Source organism: Chaetura pelagica, unplaced genomic scaffold (genome assembly GCF_000747805.2).
Source record: "Chaetura pelagica isolate M959 unplaced genomic scaffold, ChaPel_1.0 scaffold244, whole genome shotgun sequence".
Taxonomy (NCBI): domain Eukaryota; kingdom Metazoa; phylum Chordata; class Aves; order Apodiformes; family Apodidae; genus Chaetura; species Chaetura pelagica.
In genome coordinates this window covers 286,496-306,620 of record NW_009953719.1, presented here as the reverse complement: position 1 = coordinate 306,620, position 20,125 = coordinate 286,496, and the positions used below count along the sequence as shown (strand labels likewise).

The 20,125-nt window shown below is 44.3% G+C and overlaps 1 protein-coding gene across 1 annotated transcript in view; it reads left to right on the top strand.

Moving 5' to 3' along the window:
* Positions 1-20,125, top strand: part of RUNX1 (runt-related transcription factor 1) — a 102,881-nt gene that overhangs the window by 59,548 nt on the left and 23,208 nt on the right. The window contains exon 5 of the mRNA XM_010000432.1: positions 9,396-9,587. Coding sequence (XP_009998734.1) covers positions 9,396-9,587 — 192 coding nt within the window. The remainder of the gene's footprint in view (positions 1-9,395; positions 9,588-20,125) is intronic.

Below are 20,125 nucleotides of genomic sequence, written 5' to 3'. Positions count from 1 at the left end.
GGGAAAGAGAAAAGAAAACAAGGGTATAATTTTGCAGACTAATTTAACTTTCATGAACAACTTCTTCCCTCCAAACTTCTCGGTTCCCTTACTTTTACTTCACTGCAATGGCCCCATTCCTGGGGTGAACTCACAGAATTGCAATTCCATAACAGAAATAGGGGACATACATTTGTCAGATTCATCAGAAGTTTTGGTGGATCCGTGGCAAGCAAAATAATTGTAGTTTAAGTGGAAATACATTTGTGCATTACTATTTGTTGATATAGCACAAGCCTTACTAGCAGAGCTGGGGGGAGAGGAAGCATACTTCCTGCCTCGTGAAAATTGTCAAGATTGCTTTTTCTGGCTGTGGTACCTCAGGGTAGATGTGAGGCTTTTCATACGTTCATCAGGAGGCAGGGAGAGAGCTGGGGGAACACAGCTTGGAGGAGCCCGTGGTCTCTCAGTCAGCGTGCTGGCTGGAGCAAAGGGAGATGACAGCCTCCGCTTGTCCCTTTTCCTGGAGATATTCCCTGCTGAAGGTCTCCTGAGGCAGATGAGTAGTGAATCTGTGGTGAAAAGCGCTCTTAGTCTGCAATGAGGGCACTCACCTGGAAATAGGAAACAGAAGTTTGTTTTCTCGTGCAGAGCAGGCAGGAGGGGCTTGATCCATACTCTCCCACCTGCTCTCCTTTGTTCTGGGGCAGGACTTCCTCTCATTGCATATTTGCTCTACTGATGGTGTCTGGGTTTTGTGTTGTTTAGTTTAAAAAAAACCCAACAAAACCACCAATTAGAACAAAACAAAACAAAAAACCCAAACACTACTGAGAAAAAAAACAAAACAGCCAAAATATTGTTTAACCACTGTTTAAGCATGTAGGAAAAAATGCACCAGGTGCTCAGGGTGCATGTTGTTGCAGTGAGGTAACTAATTCTCCCAATGGAGGTACAAGAAGTTACCTGGCAAAGCAGGGAGTCACTGAAGAGAAGGGAACCTGTCATATAAATGCGTTCACCTTGTTGGTATCACTGGACACTTGTTCAACACACAGACAAACTGGATCACCTGGTGGAAAAATTAAATGCTCAGCAAAGGATCACACCTGAAATGTCTAGTCTGTCTGCAGTTACTCAGAGTAACAAGCAAATTTTTCCATAGAGACACAGAAAGGTGAGGTTTGCCAGGGAGCTGATAAGAGAAGTGCATCTGGAAGGGTTTCCCAGTGTGAGTCTGTCTGTGCGTGGTGTTGCTTGGCATTCTGCTTCTGAAAGGCAGCTGGATGTCAGCCTGGTCATAATATCCAGCCTCATTCACAAATTTCCTGGCACCTCATGCCTAAGGTCAGGTCAGGTCTGATGACCAACACTGATTCTGCTGGTAATTACAGGCACAGCACAAAAACATTTAGCACAGTATTCTGTCTACCATGATGTTCCTTAGGTATGGAAAGAAGGTCTGGGTGCTTAAGAAAAACTGCAAAAAAAAATAATTGCTGATGAGTCTACTTGAAGCTCTGACTACCATCATCATTATTTTTCCTCACTGCAGCAATATTTTTAACTGAGGAAAAAAAGAAAACATCAAATGGTGTGTCTAGTTCCTTTTTTAGGAACTTTTTACATTACATTTTTAACAGTGTACAAGAGGTTGGTGAGCTCTGGTGCTGTCCTGTACCAATCCTCCTAATGCCTGAGTGCAGCATTAGTTTTTCCAAGTGATGGAGACTTAAGAAGAAACCATAATTCAGATTTGATTTATTTTCAAGGGTGATTGTCCACTGAGGCTTGGCATTGGGGCAATTCTGTTTAATATTTTTATCAGTGGTCTGGATGAGGGGATCAAGAGCACCCTCAGCCAGTCTGCAGATGACGTGAAATTGAGCAGGAGTGTTGATCTGCTCAAGGGTAGAAAGACACTGCAGAGAGATCTGGACAGGTTAGATCAATGGGCTGAGTTCAACGGGATGAGGTTTAACAAGACTGAGTGCTGGGTCCTGCACTTTGGTCACAATAACCCCAAGCAACACTACAGGCTTGGGGAAGAGTGGCTGGAAAGCAGCCCAATGGATAAGGATCTGGCAGTACTGGTGGACAGCTGGCTGAACGTGAGCCAGCAGTGTGCCCAGCTGGTCAAGAAAGCCAACAGCATCCTGGTCTGTACCAAAACCAGTGTGTCCAGCAGGAGGGAAGTGATCATGCCCCTGTGCTTGGCCCTGGTGAGGACACATCTGTGGCCACTGTGTTCAGTGCTGGGCACCACAGTATAAGAAAGACATTGAGGTCCTGGAGCAATGAGGCTCGTGAGGGGTTTGGAGGGCTTGTTGTATAAGGAGTTGCTGAGGGAAGTGGGGTTATTTAGTCTGAAGAAGAGAAGGCTCAGGGGAGATCTCACTGCTCTGTACAGCTACCTGAAGGGAGGTTGTAGAGAGGCCAGTGTTGGTCTCTTCTCCCAAGTAACTAGGGACAGGACAAGAGGAAATGGGTTTAAGTTGTGCCAGGGGAGGTTTGGGTTGGATATTAGGACAGATTTCTGTACTGAAAGAGTGTGTTGATCTGCTCAAGGGTAGAAAGACACTGCAGAGAGATCTGGACAGGTTAGATCAATGGGCTGAGTTCAACGGGATGAGGTTTAACAAGACTGAGTGCTGGGTCCTGCACTTTGGTCACAATAACCCCAAGCAACACTACAGGCTTGGGGAAGAGTGGCTGGAAAGCAGCCCAATGGATAAGGATCTGGCAGTACTGGTGGACAGCTGGCTGAACGTGAGCCAGCAGTGTGCCCAGCTGGTCAAGAAAGCCAACAGCATCCTGGTCTGTACCAGAACCAGTGTGTCCAGCAGGAGGGAAGTGATCATGCCCCTGTGCTTGGCCCTGGTGAGGACACATCTGTGGCCACTGTGTTCAGTGCTGGGCACCACAGTATAAGAAAGACATTGAGGTCCTGGAGCAATGAGGCTCGTGAGGGGTTTGGAGGGCTTGTTGTATAAGGAGTTGCTGAGGGAAGTGGGGTTATTTAGTCTGAAGAAGAGAAGGCTCAGGGGAGATCTCACTGCTCTGTACAGCTACCTGAAGGGAGGTTGTAGAGAGGCCAGTGTTGGTCTCTTCTCCCAAGTAACTAGGGACAGGACAAGAGGAAATGGGTTTAAGTTGTGCCAGGGGAGGTTTGGGTTGGATATTAGGACAGATTTCTGTACTGAAAGAGTGGTGAAGCAATGGAACAGGCTGCCCAGGGAGGGGGTGGAGTCGCCATCCCTGGAGGTGTTCAAGAAGCATCTAGATGTGGCTCTTCAGGATGTAGATTGGTGGCTGTGGTAGTTGGATTACAGTTGCACTCGGTGATCCTGAGGGTCTTTTCCAACCTTAATGGTTCAGTGATTCTATGATTTCATAGAACCTCATAGGCTGCTGTACAACAAGGGCTAATACTATATGTTAAGTCTGCAGGGTCAGGTCAGATCTGTTTGAAAACACAGCAAACGATGTTGTAGAAAATTCATATTAGTTGCTGTTTCTGTGCAGACATAAAATCAAGGGGAAAAGTGTGCAAAATATTTTTTACCTGTGATATTTTGTGCATAGAAAACTATTACTGGTTAATGCATTTAAGGCACTATTTCCATTATTAGCAACAATTTATAATATTATTTTTTTTTCAGGCAGGATAGCTGATTTTCAAGTATTTAGTTGGTAGTAATATAGAACTGCTATATTTTAATTAACTTTTGTTTACAATAATATATAATTTTTCGCATTAAATACGATGTGCTCACTTCCTAGAATAGTAAAAGAGTGTATTTTCTTCTCATCCATCACTATGTACAAAATAATTGGATTTATTTTAGCTGCATGGCACAAAACAATGTTTACCACTTTATTAACCAGACACAATGAGACATGGCTTGTTTTCTACCCTGCTAGAGCTGGAGGCAAACCAAAGCCCTGAACACAAACAGCCCTGAAAAGAGGAGATGCTTGGATTGAAGTCGAGTGCAGTTCCAAAGCAGCCAGCTTTCATTAAGCCAAAGCATTTGGTCTCATCACTAACTCCCTACTTCGGCAAAGTCTGGCCAGATGCTGTATTTTCCTGTGTAGAACTCAGTTTTTTGGTCTTAAAAGTCTCCATTTCCACCTGGGAAAAGGGGGGACAGAGGAGAGAGGGGGAGCTATTCTGCTCCGCTCAGGGAGAAAGGGCTCTGCTTAAACTCCCCATGTAAGTGCAACCTGCTGATTTGGGGCAGAAAACCTGTGGATAACACACATGCAAACTCGTGGCATTTCTGGCAGGGTCTGCTTCTGGCCAGGATGCTCAGCAGCCGTGAGCCCTTGAGTCTCTGTCAGACACCTGGTCCCCCAAGCCCAAACCTTTTGTGGGTGTTTGTATCTCCTGATGCATTAGCTCCAAATAATCAGATTTGTGAGTAAATGAAAGCAAGTGACAGAAGAGTGTACTTGGCCTGTGACTCGATTAAAAGAGGAAAAAAAAGAGTCCATTAATCCATTCCAGCAGTGTTTACTTATAAAACGGTTCTGGGTACCTGCAGGAATTTTGGTAGCTTCAGCTGGCAGAATGAGAGCAGCAATGCCTTTCCTCAGCCTGTTTTACCTGTTTCTCCCCTTCTGAACCTGAAAAACATCTAGTGACACTTTTGAAAACTAGGTTAAAAGGTAGGTAATGGGAGACCTGTTTCTTTTTCCACACCTGGAGGCAGCCCAGAGTCTCCAGAGGGCCATCTGCAGTGTGAAACCCAAACCACGCACCCATTCCCAACGAGTGCCTGATGTGCACAAAAATGAGGGCGGCCAAGGTACTTTTTTCTTGTCATTTCCACATCCAGAGCCCCAGCCGGATGGCCGTGGGCCAAGCTGAGTGCTCCACAGTCTCTTAAAGTCTATAAAACTGCAATTCCCTCCCATTAAGAGGAAAAGCACTTTCATGTTGCGTTCCTGTAAAAGTATCGGAAAAGCTAATGTTTTTTCTGCCTTCCTTGTTAAATATTCTACGTTTAAAAAAAATTTGCCTGACCTCGCTCAGGCAGTATTTGAAAGGGATAAGGACAAAAATATGTCAAAAAAACCCCCAGATCCTGTGGTTTAGCCAAGCAGGCTGAATGTCCTATTTATTCCAGCATCTCAAACACTGATCCTGCAACCTGAAGCAAAAAAAATAATATTTTAAAAAGTGTTGCCCTTTTCTTTCTTCTGCTAGTACGGGCAAATTGATGCTTGACAAAAAGCATGGGGACATAGGGAGGGGAAGAGGACAACAGTGCTGTCTCTTGGCAAACCAGCTCTCTCTGTGAGCTCTGGGCCAAGGTCTTCTTCATTCAACAGCTGGATGTTTGATTGACTTCCATTAAGTCCTGTCTGGTTTGTAAAAGTGGCAGATCCTCATGACCAAACTGCCAGCTCAGCAGAGCAGCCACTGGTTCCCAAGCACCTTCCTGCTGCCTTTTTCCATCCTGCATGACACTGCTCTCCTGCGGAGGGGAAGCCTGGGCTTGTGGTCACCACGCTGAGCTGGGAGGCAAGCGCCTGCCATGGAATCGCAGCCTGACCACAGGCAAGTCGCTTCATTGCTCTGTCATTCAGTTTTACACCTATGAAAGAGGCATAATAATAGTCCTGGGCTTCACAGGGGTGAACTGAGGATAACTTGCCTGCTCTTTAAGCAAGGTGTTTAGAGGGTAAGTTCAAAGTAAAGCAAATAAACACAAAAATACACATCACCCTAGCAAACTCTGCCAGTGCATTTACAATGGCTTGGGAAAACCATGTATATTTGTTACATTCTTTCTGACACAGTTCTTTACTTTCCTGCTGCATACCTTCATGCAAAACAGGTTCTGTGCTGCTACCTGCAGCAGTCAGCAAAGGAGAAAAGGTTAAACAGTTTTTCCAATGGAGGGGGGGAAGAGTCACTTTTGGAGCTACATCTTGAGGTGAAAATTGCCTGGCGTTGATTCTAGGTAGTTCCTACCAAAAATTATAAGGTATGGACAAAAACAACAACAGAATTCCCCTGAGAAGGAACCTGCAAGTGCAGGTCTTTCCTCCGCAAGTGCATTGACACAAGTGGGATTTCCACAAGCCCGAAGGATGAGGCAGGTCTTGAGTGTGCTGATGGCCCCCAGAGCTACTACAGAGAAGGCCCCATGCAGGAGGCTGCTCGCTGAGCCATCCCCCTTTAACAGCGAAAATTCGACAGGATCATCTGCGCCAGAGCAGAGCTGGGTGGAGGGTTCCAGAAGTTTCACTTTTGGACGAGCAGTGCAGAGCCAGGCAGAGATGCTCCCATGACCTCAGGAAGATGCTGTGCCTGGGTTAATTTGCCCTGCTCGTCATCTGCTCACTGGTTTGTCTGCCCTGCCTGGTGCCGTGTGCCAGCTCAACACAAGCTAGTGCCTGAGCTAGATTCAGAGCAGAAAAGTTAATTCCTGCCTCAGCAACCTTAATGCAGCCCTTGTCCTGTTGGCTTAAGGGGAGCTGCTCAGCTCTGCCCAAGGCTGCTGCACACTGGCTGGCTCTGCTGGGACACTTGGTTCCACGCCAGGCAGGCAAAACTAGATGCCGGGAAGGCAGCACCAGGGGGTAGGAGGGGAAGGTAGGGTAGCAGGGGGTCAAACTTGGCACTGGTGCGCTCACTTAAAAGCAGAAGATATCTAAGCAGAATTTCAAATTAGGAATAAATTGCATCAGGGAGGTGGATTTGGAAGGATATGACTCTTGGCTCTGCAAGCCCTGGGTTCAGCCTGATGAAGCTTAAAATAATCCAAATGTATGAGGTATTTTACACATCTTGTATGACTGCGCGTGTTTGCAAGTTCAGGGTCAGGAGCCCAAGGCTTGAGGCAGCATCCAGTTTTATACTGCTGACAAATGAAGCATTTGCTCTTGACCAGCCAGAATGTCAGATAAAAGTCTTTTTCATCTTTCTTCTCCTCTCCCTTCCTTTTTTTTTTGTTTTGTGTTGGTTTTGTGTTGGGGTTTTTTTTGGAAGCCCTAATGGGTCTCTTTAATGATGAAACCACTACTGTATAATATGTCTTTTTATTTTTTAATTTTTCCCCCCACTTGGGATAATTTACAGCACAGTGTGGAATCTGAGACAGTTCAAGCTGTGCCAACAGAAAGAAATTCTGGGCCACTGTGATTTGGAACCATAATACCAGTTATAAAATTTAATTTTAGAAATGCAGCTACTGGGAACTGCTTTTAAATGCACTTTTTCCTTTTAGTGCATAAAATGGTCCTGTGTCTTGATGGAGCTGTTAGGGTGGCTTGAAAGAGCACTCTGTAGAGTAAGGGGCATAAAGAGCTCTTCAGACATCTTTCCTGCTTATTCACTGATGCTCAAAATTGGAAGCTGGATGTTTATGAAAGTTTATGTATGAAATGCATAAGGACGTGTGGCATAGGGCACAGTGTTATTTTCAGGAGTTTTGTGTCGGTCTTTTTCACTGCTGTAGCTGTGAATTAAGAGAGGAGTCACCATAGGAACAGCACTGGTCACCTCTTTGCAGGGATGATGGAGATGCAGAGAAAGCTGCAACTCTTCACAACAAGAAAATTAGAATTAAAATTAGGAGCACGCAGAGAACAAACAATGGTGTTCAGCAGAAAGTAAGGATAAAGTCAACTTCTTCAAGGAAACAAGTAGAAAAAACAGTGTTTGACCTCTGAGCCATTGACATGCAGTCCCATCAGGGCAACAAGTGTCCTATGGGAAGAAGGGGAAGGGAGAAGCCACAAAGATTCATGAGGCAGCTGATTTCCTGAGAAAAATACAATGTGCAGAAATGGGATTGGGTGTGGGGCGAAAGGAGGGACAATGACATCCACTGCTCCACAAGAAGGTCTCCAAGCAGAAAGTAGGAAAATGAAATTTTTGTAACTGGAATCCTACTCCATTGACTAAATACAGGTGGGGTCAGGGTATGTCCTTGTAGACTCATTGCAGTCAGCATCCTGCCCTCCATTTGGATAAGACATCTTTGAAAGGACAACTCACATGCCAGAGATGGTCTACTTTTGGATTTTCTGCTGAAGGGCCATTTTCTGTGTTCTTTAAGAAGAAAAAGAACTATTGGTGGATGGGGTAAAATGACAAAGGAAAATTTTGATTCCACCTGATTGGGAATGTGGCTAAACCATCCCATTTCAGACATTTCACCAAACACCAAATCTGCTTGGGAGTTTTCCATTCTATCCCCAAAGCAGAGTGTCAGCAGCCTTCTAGGAGAAGATACCCCACTTTTGAAGGATATCTCATAGGACTGGAAAATAATGGACAGAAAAGAGGTTTACAAATTTGTGACAATAGGTTAGCTCTTAAGAGGGTGGAAAAAGGATTTTAATTTGTGCTTTCGTTATGCCTGCTGGAGAACAAGTGCTCCAGCAGATGAGATGTCCCTCTTGTGTGCTCTCTGTGCAGACTTTGTGGTTACAGGTTGATGAGCAGCCACAGGCAAGGGTTAGAAATGCATTACTTTGTTCCTTGCATAGCACTCAGTGCTGCTAGCTAAGGCTTATCTTGAAACCAGTCCTGCCTGTGATGAGATATGTCTCTGCCTTTCTACCTGAATTTGGATGTGCCCCTGTGCTGCCCTGGAGCTGGACCTTTCCAGCATCTGCTTTGTCCTCTCCCAGCCTCTCAGGGACACAACACTAGAGCTTCATGGGGATTGTGCACTAAGAGCTGCACTGGGGAATGATGGACATTGTAACTCCCACGAAGCCATGGCCAAGTCCTCTGTGCACTGGCCAATGGTGTAATGTCAGCATCTTCTCTCCTATAGTTGGATGTCTGGTGGGACTTCATGATTTGGAAGTTCCCAGTGCCATTAAGAGAAACTTTGTTACCCTGCAGTTTCAGTTCTGCCAGCTTCTGGCATTACTTTCATATTTCTGTCTGTAAATCCATTGGTAAAGGATCCAAAAATGGGATTTGCTTGGGTTTGGTGTTTTATAGTCCCATAGTACTTGTCTAATTACAGTACCTTATGACAAGCTGAGATTGAATTTTTAAGGAGTTGTTCCAGTGCAGGTTTAGCACAGGGACCACTCATTGTTTCCTCCTTTTATGCATCCCTGCAGAGACTCCTCCTTTTAGGAACACCTTCTTTTGCAGAGAGAGGTGTAAGAAGTCACTGCAATTCTCAGTGGATCTGGGTCTTCAGAGTAGACCATGTATTGGGCTGCTCTGCAATAGCATTATCATGCATGACTGGTTTTTGTCTCCCAGGCTTGCAGAGAGGTGATTTCAGTTTAATTTCAGGTGGCAATTAGTTGGTTAGGTATTTTGCCAGTGGCTGAGGGGTTATTTTTTTATTATTATTTAAAAAGAAAACAAGTCAACAGACCTCATGTATCAGTGAGATTTTCTGATCTTTTTCCCCCCCCTCCCACAATAGGACATCGTCAGAAAATAGATGAGCAGACAAAGCCCGGGAGCTTGTCCTTTTCAGAGCGCCTGAGTGAACTGGAGCAGTTGCGTCGTACGGCCATGAGGGTCAGCCCACACCACCCAGCCCCCACACCCAACCCACGAGCCTCCTTGAACCACACCACTGCTTTTAACCCTCAACCTCAGAGTCAGATTCAGGGTAAGTACCTGAAATCCTCACCCCGCTCACCCACCTTCACCCTGCCAGCCTGCGGAGCCGCGGGGGCTCCCAGGCATTGCCCCCCTCTCCCTCCAGCTCTTCTGGACTCTCCTTGGCCACATTTAAAGAGTGAGAGCTTTGAACAAGAGAAAGGAGGGGCTTCCTAACTTATGTCTGTATTTCTAAAGGCCTGACAGCTATTAAGGGGTCTATACTGTCTTGTCTTCCTGGTGTCAGTACAGCTCACAGCGTTAACCTCACCTGCGTTAGAACCATAACATCTTCAAAGTTGTTGATTTCTTGCAAAGATGCAAGACACCATTTTCTGTGTGTAGGTGTACTTCCTAGTGCATATTTATCCATTACATCGGGTGCTTGAATGAAGAGAAATAGTGTCAGCGCCCTGCTTTGACCTTTCCCATGTTGGCAGTAGCAAAGAAAGCTTTGCAAAGTGTTTTGTACCCTGGAGATGACCTCTTAGTGCTAAGACATTAAACATGGTCAGGCTGGTTTGAGCATATTTCTGTAGCCGCTGGTTATGCAGTGGGTTTTATTTGAATGAAAACCTGCAAAACAATTACTCAGGAGTCTGATTCCTTCTGAGGCTCAGGCTTGGATAATGCCAGTGAAATCAAGTCATCCAACTTGAAATCTTGTCTGCCACTGCTGGAGCTGAGTCTGTCCCTGGGATCAGCTGGAACTCAGTGAGCAGTGAATCAGGTCACAAAACCATCAGCTGATTTGCAAAACGTGTATCAAAATGCAGATACATAGTGAGATGTACTGAAAGGGAGAGTGTGGTATAGTATGAGTTTTAGTGCTGTTCCTAAAGGATTTTTCCTCTATTCTCCAGCCAGAATGCAATGGCCTTAGTCAGGTTATTCTGCTTGGGTTTGGCGGAAAAATAGTTACTGTGCTTAGGGTAAGTTTTTCTTTCAGCACTTGTTTTTAAAAACCAGGGTACTCTTTTTTTTCTTGCATGCAGAAAAGGTTGTTGTTTACCTAAGGCAAACACTCATTACATCCTTTTATTCCCTGGGCTGGGAAGGTCATTGGCTTAGAGAAATCTACTGCAAATCTCCCATTGACTTGGCTGTGAGCAGAAGTGGGCATTACTGAGAAGCCTGGGAAATAAATCAACACATTGTCATGTGCCATAGTGTAGAAAGGGGTGGATGGAAAGACAGTTGGAAGGACCACCCAGTGCCTTTCCTCCCTGGAGCCACACCAGGTCAGCTCAGGCAAAGGATCCAATCCTGCACCTCTCCCAGCCCTTGGCAATCCCTTCACTTGGTTGTTAGATTTGCAGAGCAAGCCAGGTTGGGTTTCTCCTGCGCACGGCTCCGTTCCTATAAAAGAAAACGCACATATTATTATGGCTACTCAGCAGCCAGCAGCTACGTGGGTGGAGGTATCAGTCACAGACTTGCATTCTTCAGCTTCTTGGGAACACTATATGCTTAGCAGAGTATCGGGTTTAACGTCAAGTATCCCTCTTCCCTGCTCCCTGTGAAAGTCCCTTGCTTGTAGGACTTCAGAGCAATAGGCTTTTCACGCTCAGCTGGGGATTCAGCTGCTCTCTCCAGAAATAATTTCAGTATGTTGCTCTGCTTTGCTCTTTGCAAACAAGATTTTAATGCATTTCACCTGTGGATGTAGGTCAGAAAATAACAGCGATAGAACTGCTAACGTTTCCTCCTCTTCACCTCTTGGGCTGCTTTTCTCCAGGCTCCCCTTTTCCTCAGCCTCCAAAATGTGCACGTTATCCACTGAGCAACTTGTTGAGGCTTGTAGTCGCTCTCAGTAAAAGAAACCCCAAACTGAAGCCTCCCTCATTTAGGACTGTCCCTGCTGCAGGCGCCTTTTAATTTCTAGGGCTTGTCCTTTCAGGGTCATGCTATCAGAGCAGGGGAAAAGGGCTAAGGTAGGAAGGAGCTTCAGCACCATAATTTTTGCCTCAGTGTTCAAAGGTTGATCAGGTTTTGGGCTGATCTCCTGGGTGACACCTAAGGAGTCGAGATATTTTCATTTTTTAATTTTTAATTAAAAGTGCTGCGTTTCAGAACACAGGCCCCTAAAAAATGAAAAAATTCTAACCTTCTCCATAGTTTTGCTATACCTATCTGCCCATCTTTGCATCCTGAAACACTTGCATTGAAACTCTCACTGAGGAGAGCACCCAGTTCTTTTTATATAGGTGTAAAACAAGCCATAAAACCCCATGCTTTACTAACTTCCAAGTAGTAGCATTAAACTTTCCTTTAACTCACACCAGTATGAATCACGGGCTACTCCTCTGTTCATCCAAGTCCAATTATCCTTTTTTTAAAAAAAAAAACACAACAAAAGTAACTCAAAATAGACATCTCAGACTAGTTCTTGAATTTAAAGGGGCAGGTTGCCATGCCACTAAACCACTGTTTATTTGTTGAGGTTTTCATCTATAAAAGAATTGAGGTTAATTTTGACTTCCTATTTTACCAAGTCTTGAATTTGAGCATAAAGCTGCTTGTGTCATGGATACAAGTACAAGCAAGTTAAGAGACCATAAATTGTTATAATCGAGTTTTATGCTTCTTTCATATCACAGGGAGGCAGAGAGTACACCTGTTCATTTAAAAAATCTAACCATAGCCAATTCACAGACCAAAGGGGAACAGAAGGGTAGAAAAAGCTTTCACCACATGGTTTAAAATCACACATGGTTTAAGTTGAAAGCCTACTTTGTGCCAGTACCAAGCGTATAATGTCAAAGGATTTGACCTACACACACAGAGTAAGGAAATACAGTTAAAGATACAAACTCAGCCAAGGCTTCAACCTTAAGTCACCCCTTCCTTTGTACAGGGAGGAAAAGAAAATAGACCATGCAGGCTGTGCTGGGTTGTTGTTTAGGAAAGTTCAAGTAAGGCCCTTGATGAGCAACTAAGTTTATATATAAAATAACTATAAATATATATATATATAATGGTTGAGTTTCTCCAAACCCTGGCCTGAACCAGATACTAAATGCATAATTACTGATTTTATAGTGGTTAACCAGCGTAGGTAGATCTGTAATTCAAGAGTTTTACATAAATGCAAATTTATATCATTCCTTTACAGTATGATTTTTTCAGGGCCAATAGAAATATTTAAAATGTGTAATTCATTAGGCCAAGAACATATTATTATTTTGGAGGCTTTAATGCTCAGTTACTATATTGCATTAATAAATTTCTAACTAATGGGTTTAGGAATATCATCCAAAAACATGTGCAATTCAATAACATCTTTTTTTCAAACTAGCCCAAATAACTTTTCCAACGGGTAATTTATTAATTACCCATGGGTTAAAACAATAAATAAAATAAATCTATTTCTCCAGTCTAGGAAAACAAATAATCATTGCAATCACTTTAACCTACATACTTCTGGTTCTTTTTTATGCTTTTATAGCCTTAAAAATATCCAAGTGTGCTCGCTTGCTTTTTTTTTTTTGCTTTTTTTTTTTTTTTTAATTTTGAAACTTTATATGTTAAGTTTCAGCTGGGATCCTGCTTTTATGACCAAGTATAAAATCCCTGGAAACAAGAGGCTGTAATAAAATTGCTGACAGATCTTTAAGTGAAGCAGCAGAATTAGTACCAATAGCAAAGCAAGAGAGATCATTCAAAGATCAGCTCTTTGAATTAGCAAGAAACATAATGACCGAGAGATTATTTTGTTACAAGCCAGCCTTTTGTCTTCCTCCAGGTGCAATATGCTTTGTTTAAGAGACATTTCAAGGTCCTTGCTATCGTAATCTTGTTCCACCAAAAACAGCCCAAGTTTATCAGGCTTCCCATGAACTGGTGGAACACAGGAGTGGAGTCAAGGGCGGCGTTTAAGCCTGGGGAATTAAGATGGCTTTGTTCCTACTATGGCTGTATCCTGCTCCCATTTTTAATATTTCCACTTTTAAATCAGCTTAACAGGCCTTAGATTAATAGTGTTAGGAGTGTTCACAGGGCAGTGTTGCAGAGCAGGCTTTGATGAGGCTGTCATTCTGCCTCTGTGTTTTGCTGCTGCAAGATGTAGTTTTCAGGCACTTTTGAGAATCCGTATTGACATGCTCATATCTCCCTGCCAAAACAGATAGGATTTCAAGATTAAGGGCTTGCTAGCCCTTTCTGTTGTGCAATACACTAAATACCAGTACTTTTATGTTCTCTTTGGATATGTCCGCATCTCCCCATCTTTCCTTAAGCTGGCACGCTTGCAGAGTGAGTACATGGTGCTTTAACGGCGTATCATCTCATTTCCACTTGATTAACCACCTGACCTCTCCATCCCAAAATACACTTCATGGCATGTGGAGCGAGTGCTGCCTGAGCTTGGCACCCTTCCTATCTTCCTGTCGGTGCCTCTCCTGCGTCCTCCCAGCCAGCAGAGTAGCGGGGGGTGAATTGCTCCGTTGGGCAGTGTGGGCAGTGCAGGCACCGCGTGCATCATTTCCAATCAGTACTGCCAGGGCTGCCAAGCTCCCCAGCTTCAGCATTTCTTCTGGTTGTGCTGGAAGCCTCCTCTCCAGTCCCACAGTACAAGTTCCCCACCATGAGGCAGCTCACGAATGTTTTGTTAGTGGCCAGGGGAGAGAGAGCCCCTTCAGTGGCGCTCCCCTTCATCGCCCGTCTCCTGGGATGGGCAGCCAATGTGGCAAATGGATGCTGGGCATTGTATGAGATTTAACAAGGCCAAGTGCTGGGTCCAGGACTCGGGTCACAACAACCCCATGCAACACTACAGGCTTGGGTAACAGTGACTGGAAAGCTGCCCAGAGGAAAAGGGCCTGGGGGTGCTGGCTAACAGCCAGCAGTGTGCCCAGGTGGCCAAGAAGGCCAATGGCATCCTGGCCTGCATCAGGAATAGCATGGGCAGCAGGCCTAGGAAAGTGATTTTCTGATGTACTTGGCACTGGTGAGGTCACACATCAAATACTGTGTTCAGTTTTGGGTCTGTCACTACAAGAAAGACATTGAGGTGCTGGAGCATGTACAGAGAAGGGCAACAGAGCTGGTCAAGTATTTGGAGCACAAGTCATACAGGGAGCATCTGAGGGAGCTGGGGTTGCTCCAGCCTGGAGAAGAGGAGGCTGAGGGGAGACCTAATCACTCTCCACAACTACCTGAAAGGAAGTTGTGCTGAGATGAGGGTCAGTTTCTTCTGCCTGGTAACAAGCAACAGGACAAGAGGAAATGGCCTCAAGTTGCACCAGGGGAGATTTAGATTAGATAGTAGAAGAAACTTGTTCAGTGAAAGGGTTATTGAACACTGGAACAGGCTGCCCAGGGAGGTGGTTGAATCACCATCCCTGGAGGTGTTTAAAAGACATCTAGATGTGGTGCTTGGGGACTTGGTACAGTTAGGCTAATGGTTGGACTCGATCTTTTCTTTTCCAACCAGGTCTTTTCCAACCAGAACAATTCTGTGGTTCTGAGAGATGCTCTTTCTCCTTTCCCCTAATTTCAATGCTAGTAGCCACCAAATAGCTCCTGTGCAGTGAAAAGGCAGGAGGTGAAGCTGTCCTGGTGGTGTGGAACTAGAGCTGGAGTGCCACAGCCACCAGGAGGTTGCAGAATTTTGTTGAAATAGTGATGTTTTCCCAAAATATTTTGCAAACCTAATGTGTTTAGCTGGAGAGTTTCCAACTGGCTCTCTCAAAAAGGAAATTTTATAGAGAGAAAATATCTTTTTACTGAAAGTACAGTGTGTCTCTGGTTAGCAGTTATTGCTCAGCACGTAATATATATAATGCCATGAACAACCTCAGCAGTTTTTCTTTTTAAGGGGTAAAGTGCCATTAGCAGCAGACTCATTTATTGTGTCATAAAGCAATTTGCATGCAAAGAGATGAGCACATGACCATGTGAACTGGATTAGCATACACAAAGCAATTCTTTTTTCATTCAGTCCAGCAGAAGTCCACCCTTCTGGGGAAAAATCCTCTCCTTTTTTTATGCCCACTACTAGTGAATACACATAAAACTCCTGTTTAAGGGTGCCTGAATCCATCCTGTAGCTCTGCAGGCACGGGTGTTCCTGGTTTTGGCCAGAGTTACTTGTGTTAACCGAACTGGAGCATGTCTGAGGAAGTTTGTTTTGAAGCATGAGCTACAAGGGAACAGCAGAGAGGTGACTCTTGCCATCTTGAGAAAGCCCAGCAGTTGTGTATCTTTTCTGGCCAAGTGAGATTTCTCATTTTGCTGTGAAATGAACACTCTCCATATTTGTATCTTGGATAGCAGAGGTTATAGTATATACAGAATACATTGTATAGACCTGAAAATATCAGTCTGCTAAAGACATAAACAAGGTGTGCATGATATAACTAAGTAACCTGCAGCTTCATAGTGTGCATTTTATTCTTGACTTCAGCTCTCAACATCCCTTTTTACTCAGTCATTTCATGTGGAAATAGCTTCCTTACAGCAAGAGGCATATCTTCTATTTGGTTTGTAAAGTCTGTAATGCCCTTTGGGTCATTTCCAAATCCTAATTTTGATAGGGAAAAAAACTTTGTTACTGTGACACGTTATCTCTGCCAAGACTTTGCTTATCTGCAGGGCTTGTTGTGCTGTGACACATGAGAGGGATGATGATACCCAGCAGTAGCCCAGGAACAAGACCAGTCCTGAGGAATTCCCTCTGCCCAGCATTACAAAACCCCTCCTTCCCTGCTGGACACAGGCCACCAGTTTTGCCATTTTGAGATACCATAGGTGGGATACTATATTAAGAGCAGTATAGAAAGTTTTAGAAAAGTCTCCTCTGAGGTCCAGATAAAGTAATGATTCACAGAATCACAGAATCTTAGGGGTTGGAAGGGATCATCTAGTCCAACCCCCAGTTGGGGGGGTGTTCAAGTCTTCAAGAAGAAAAACCAAAAAACAAACTGGGTGTTCCAGTGTTCAAGAAAAATTAATTCAAATTGCAATGAGTGTGATGGGGGGGAGGGGAGGGTGCGGGGCTGTTAGTATGACAAAGAGAATAAAGACCTTACTTTAAGGAAGAGATTAGCATAGCAGGGTTTATTCAGCATGCCAAAACAGAGGCCGAGAGGGAAGATAATTACAGTCAATAAACACAGAAGAGAGTTTCAACATCGGGGAGGGAGGGAGAACCATTTGCACCAAAGGACAGTGCTGGCTTGAGAGCAAGTGGTTATTCTGTAAACTGACCATCAATGAATTTAGGCTGGAAATTAGAAGATGGTTCTTAGGTATCAGAGCAGCCCTGGCAGCCTTCCAAGGGGCTATTAGAGACAGAAAGACATAATTTAAGATGGAGCTTGGTATGTTACATAAGTGCAGAACACAAGATGTGGCTGGGCTTCAGGGCCCAGGAGATGCTCTCCAGGCTCGTATTTTCTTCCATTCAATCAGTTCTCCATACCTGTTGCTTCACCAGGGCAAAACAAGGGATACGTTATTCTCTGGGACAGGCAGGAGGAGACTCAAGAGTCTTCTCAATTCTGCTCTGACAAATCTCAGTGACAAGATAAAACTTTCACCTGCAACCTCCCAGAGCACCCCCTTGCTCCTCCCTGGACCACGACTTCAGCATTTCTCTGAACAAATCCCATCTGGGATGCAGGCTCAGCCAGCTCTCCAGCACTGGCACTGGAGGCCTTGGGCTTCACTTGCTAAGGGGAAAGCTTTTCCATTTGAGAGTGGCAGGAATTGGTCCTGCTGCCCTCTTCTGTGCACCTGGAAGATTCAACCCCTTCTGCCACGATCTGTGCCTCTTCCAAATGTTCCCGTCTGGGGGCTGAGCGAGGTGAGGAAGCCAGTTCCTCAACACCTTTCCGTGTTGCAGGCAGCATGCCCAGCTCCAGGGCATATGCCTTGCTCAAGAGCCTCCCTTGTCTCCTCACATTCAGCTCTAGAAAAAAATAAAAGAGTGGTTGAAATTGTTTAGCTTTTTCATCAACTTAAAACACTAATGGAAAGAGTTATGTAATGGTGTTTAATCCAGAAGATTTCCAAGTGTCGATATATTTAAAAGATATCAATCTTCATATTCCAATTGCCTGTCACTTCCTGGGATTTAAAAAAGCAGTAGATAAGGCAAGAAATATGTTTGCAATCCTCAAGCAATATCTCTGATTACACAAATTTTCCTTTTGTTTTTGTTTGCCTTTTGTCCTCAGTACAGGGCATCCTAAAGGATGGCTTTAAGTAAAGAAAAGGAAATCTTGGTTTTAAAGATGAAATCCAGGTGTTTAAATATCTGTATTTTGTTCTAAGTCTTGTCAAAGTCATTATGGCTATCCTCTGGCAAGCTATTTAGAGCTTAATTTTATGCAAAATATTTAGGAAAACCTAGCATACAGAAAAGTGCCTAAGCAAGATTTTTGATAGTGCCCAAGCACCTAAGCCCCAGAGAAATCAGTGACAATTATGGAGTTGTCTTTGGAAATCTCTCTAGCTGTCTATGTGAATCTTCAAGCACCTATAAAATTTGGCAGCTTGTGCCCAGACACAGTCTTATTATTCATTAATCAATCCATGTCTTTTACCACATGAGAACAACATTGAGCTGATGGATACTGCTAGGAGAAGCAGAGCTTGCAGGCAGGGACAAGTATCCCTGGTTCTGTTTTTGACTTGCACAACGATCCTCTGCTTTGCTTTGTTTTGTCATCTTCAACACAGTATGGCCAAAGTCCCTTCTCCACTATGTCAGTGTGAAAGTGGAGCCACTCTCTGACCCAGTGCAGGAATCTTGTGCCCACACTGACACTACCAGCCTCGTGCTGGTGCTCTCAGCAGTCACTGTGGTAGCTGGAGAAAAGGGTGAATTACTCAGGCTCACTTCTTGCTCCTTTAGTTTTCTCCTCGCACAACAGTGCTGGAATCACCTCTCCAAGGTGGAGCCTCTGCCTGCTCTTCTCTCCTCACTTCTGGGGTAACTGAGATCTGACTAAGGATCCTTCAGGATGGCAGCTTTAACAAGCTGTACCTCAGAGGACATTTCTGTCTGCTGTTCAGATTAGCTGAGTGACTGGGCTCTCTTTTATTTTCTGTGGAAACACCTTATTCTGGTTCTCTTTCCTGATGCTAAATCTCACCTATGGCATCAACATGCTGGGGATGTCTAAAGCAAATATCCCTGCCTGTCCCAGAGGCAGGTGCTCCCACCACCCCGAACTTTGGATGGTAATGTGTGGCCATGTGTTTGATAGCATTTCAGCATTCAAGGCAGCTACTCTTTGGGTTTGGGGCTGTTCCTCACTGGGCCTTCAAGCATATTCTTGGTCTTTGAATGGCCCAATTGTGAGGAAGATTAAAAGCCCTAATTGCAAAACTCTAGTAAATAAAGTCTCTCTTAGTTCTTTACTGACAAACCCAGTTTTCTTTCCATAGCTTCTCCTCTTTAATCCCCTCTTGGCAGAACATGACATGTTTTGATATCAGAACTCAAATTACCTTCCATGGAAAATAAAACAAACAAACAAACAATAAGAGCTCCTTACCCTAAAAACAAACACCCACTGTATTATTCAGGTGATGCTGCCCATATGCCAGAAGATACAACTTTGATTTTGTGATTTAATGTATTCTTTCAACTCAAATACTGAATTGACCCTCTCCAAACTTGACATGCTGAGGGGTTAGAGCAAAGTAACCACAGATGTCCCTACTGTTTGCCATCGAGAAAACAAAGAAGGAGGAAATGAGGAGACTAGCACACAAGTTAGTGTTCAAATGTTTGTTTCTGAGGTAAAACCCCACCTCAGTACACAGAGCCTGCATGGTCTGGGTTGGTGCAGGCAGCTGTGTTGGGATGGAGAGAAATCAACCCCTTTAGCTCCACAGAAGGCTACAGCGCCACCCGTGCTCATAGCAGCCAAGGGGCTCTGGGTTCAGAAGGGCTGACATTCCTTACCAGTGGGGATTTATCCATGGGACAGGGGGCTGCTTCCAAAGCATCAAGTGCAGGCATGCCTTTGCCTCTTCCACTGCCATGCTTTTAACAAGATGTTGCGTCAAGCAGGTCTTCTCTAATGGTCCCACGTGGTTAGAGGGTTCACAGGGTTCCTTTTACATGACTGAGTACACAGTACACCCTTAGCAAACTTATAAATAAGTTTTCCCTGTGTATTCAGTATATTATGACCCCTATAAATGCAGATTGTTCATATGCAAAGAACAATAGGTTTGGATGTGCTCGGTAGAACAATCAATTATGTAGGGAAGTGCACATTATTTAGTCAAATAGACGATAGTCTCAGTCTGACCGTTTTCATTCTATTTATACAAGTCGTCTCTTAGAAGCCTTGAAAAACAAAAGTGTATTAAATAGATCCATTAAAAATTTCTGGGTTTGCTGTCAGGGTCAGTTTGACTTCCAACAATAAATGCTCAGGTCTGTTTCAGAGGTTTACTTGGTTTGTCTGTGGTGGGCAAGATATTCAGTTCAAGACCAGTGAGTGGGAGCTTCCAAGATTTGGTGCTCAAATCCAGACTCTTTCAGGGAGCCTAGTTATCTGCAAAAAGAGATGTTTTTAATGCCTT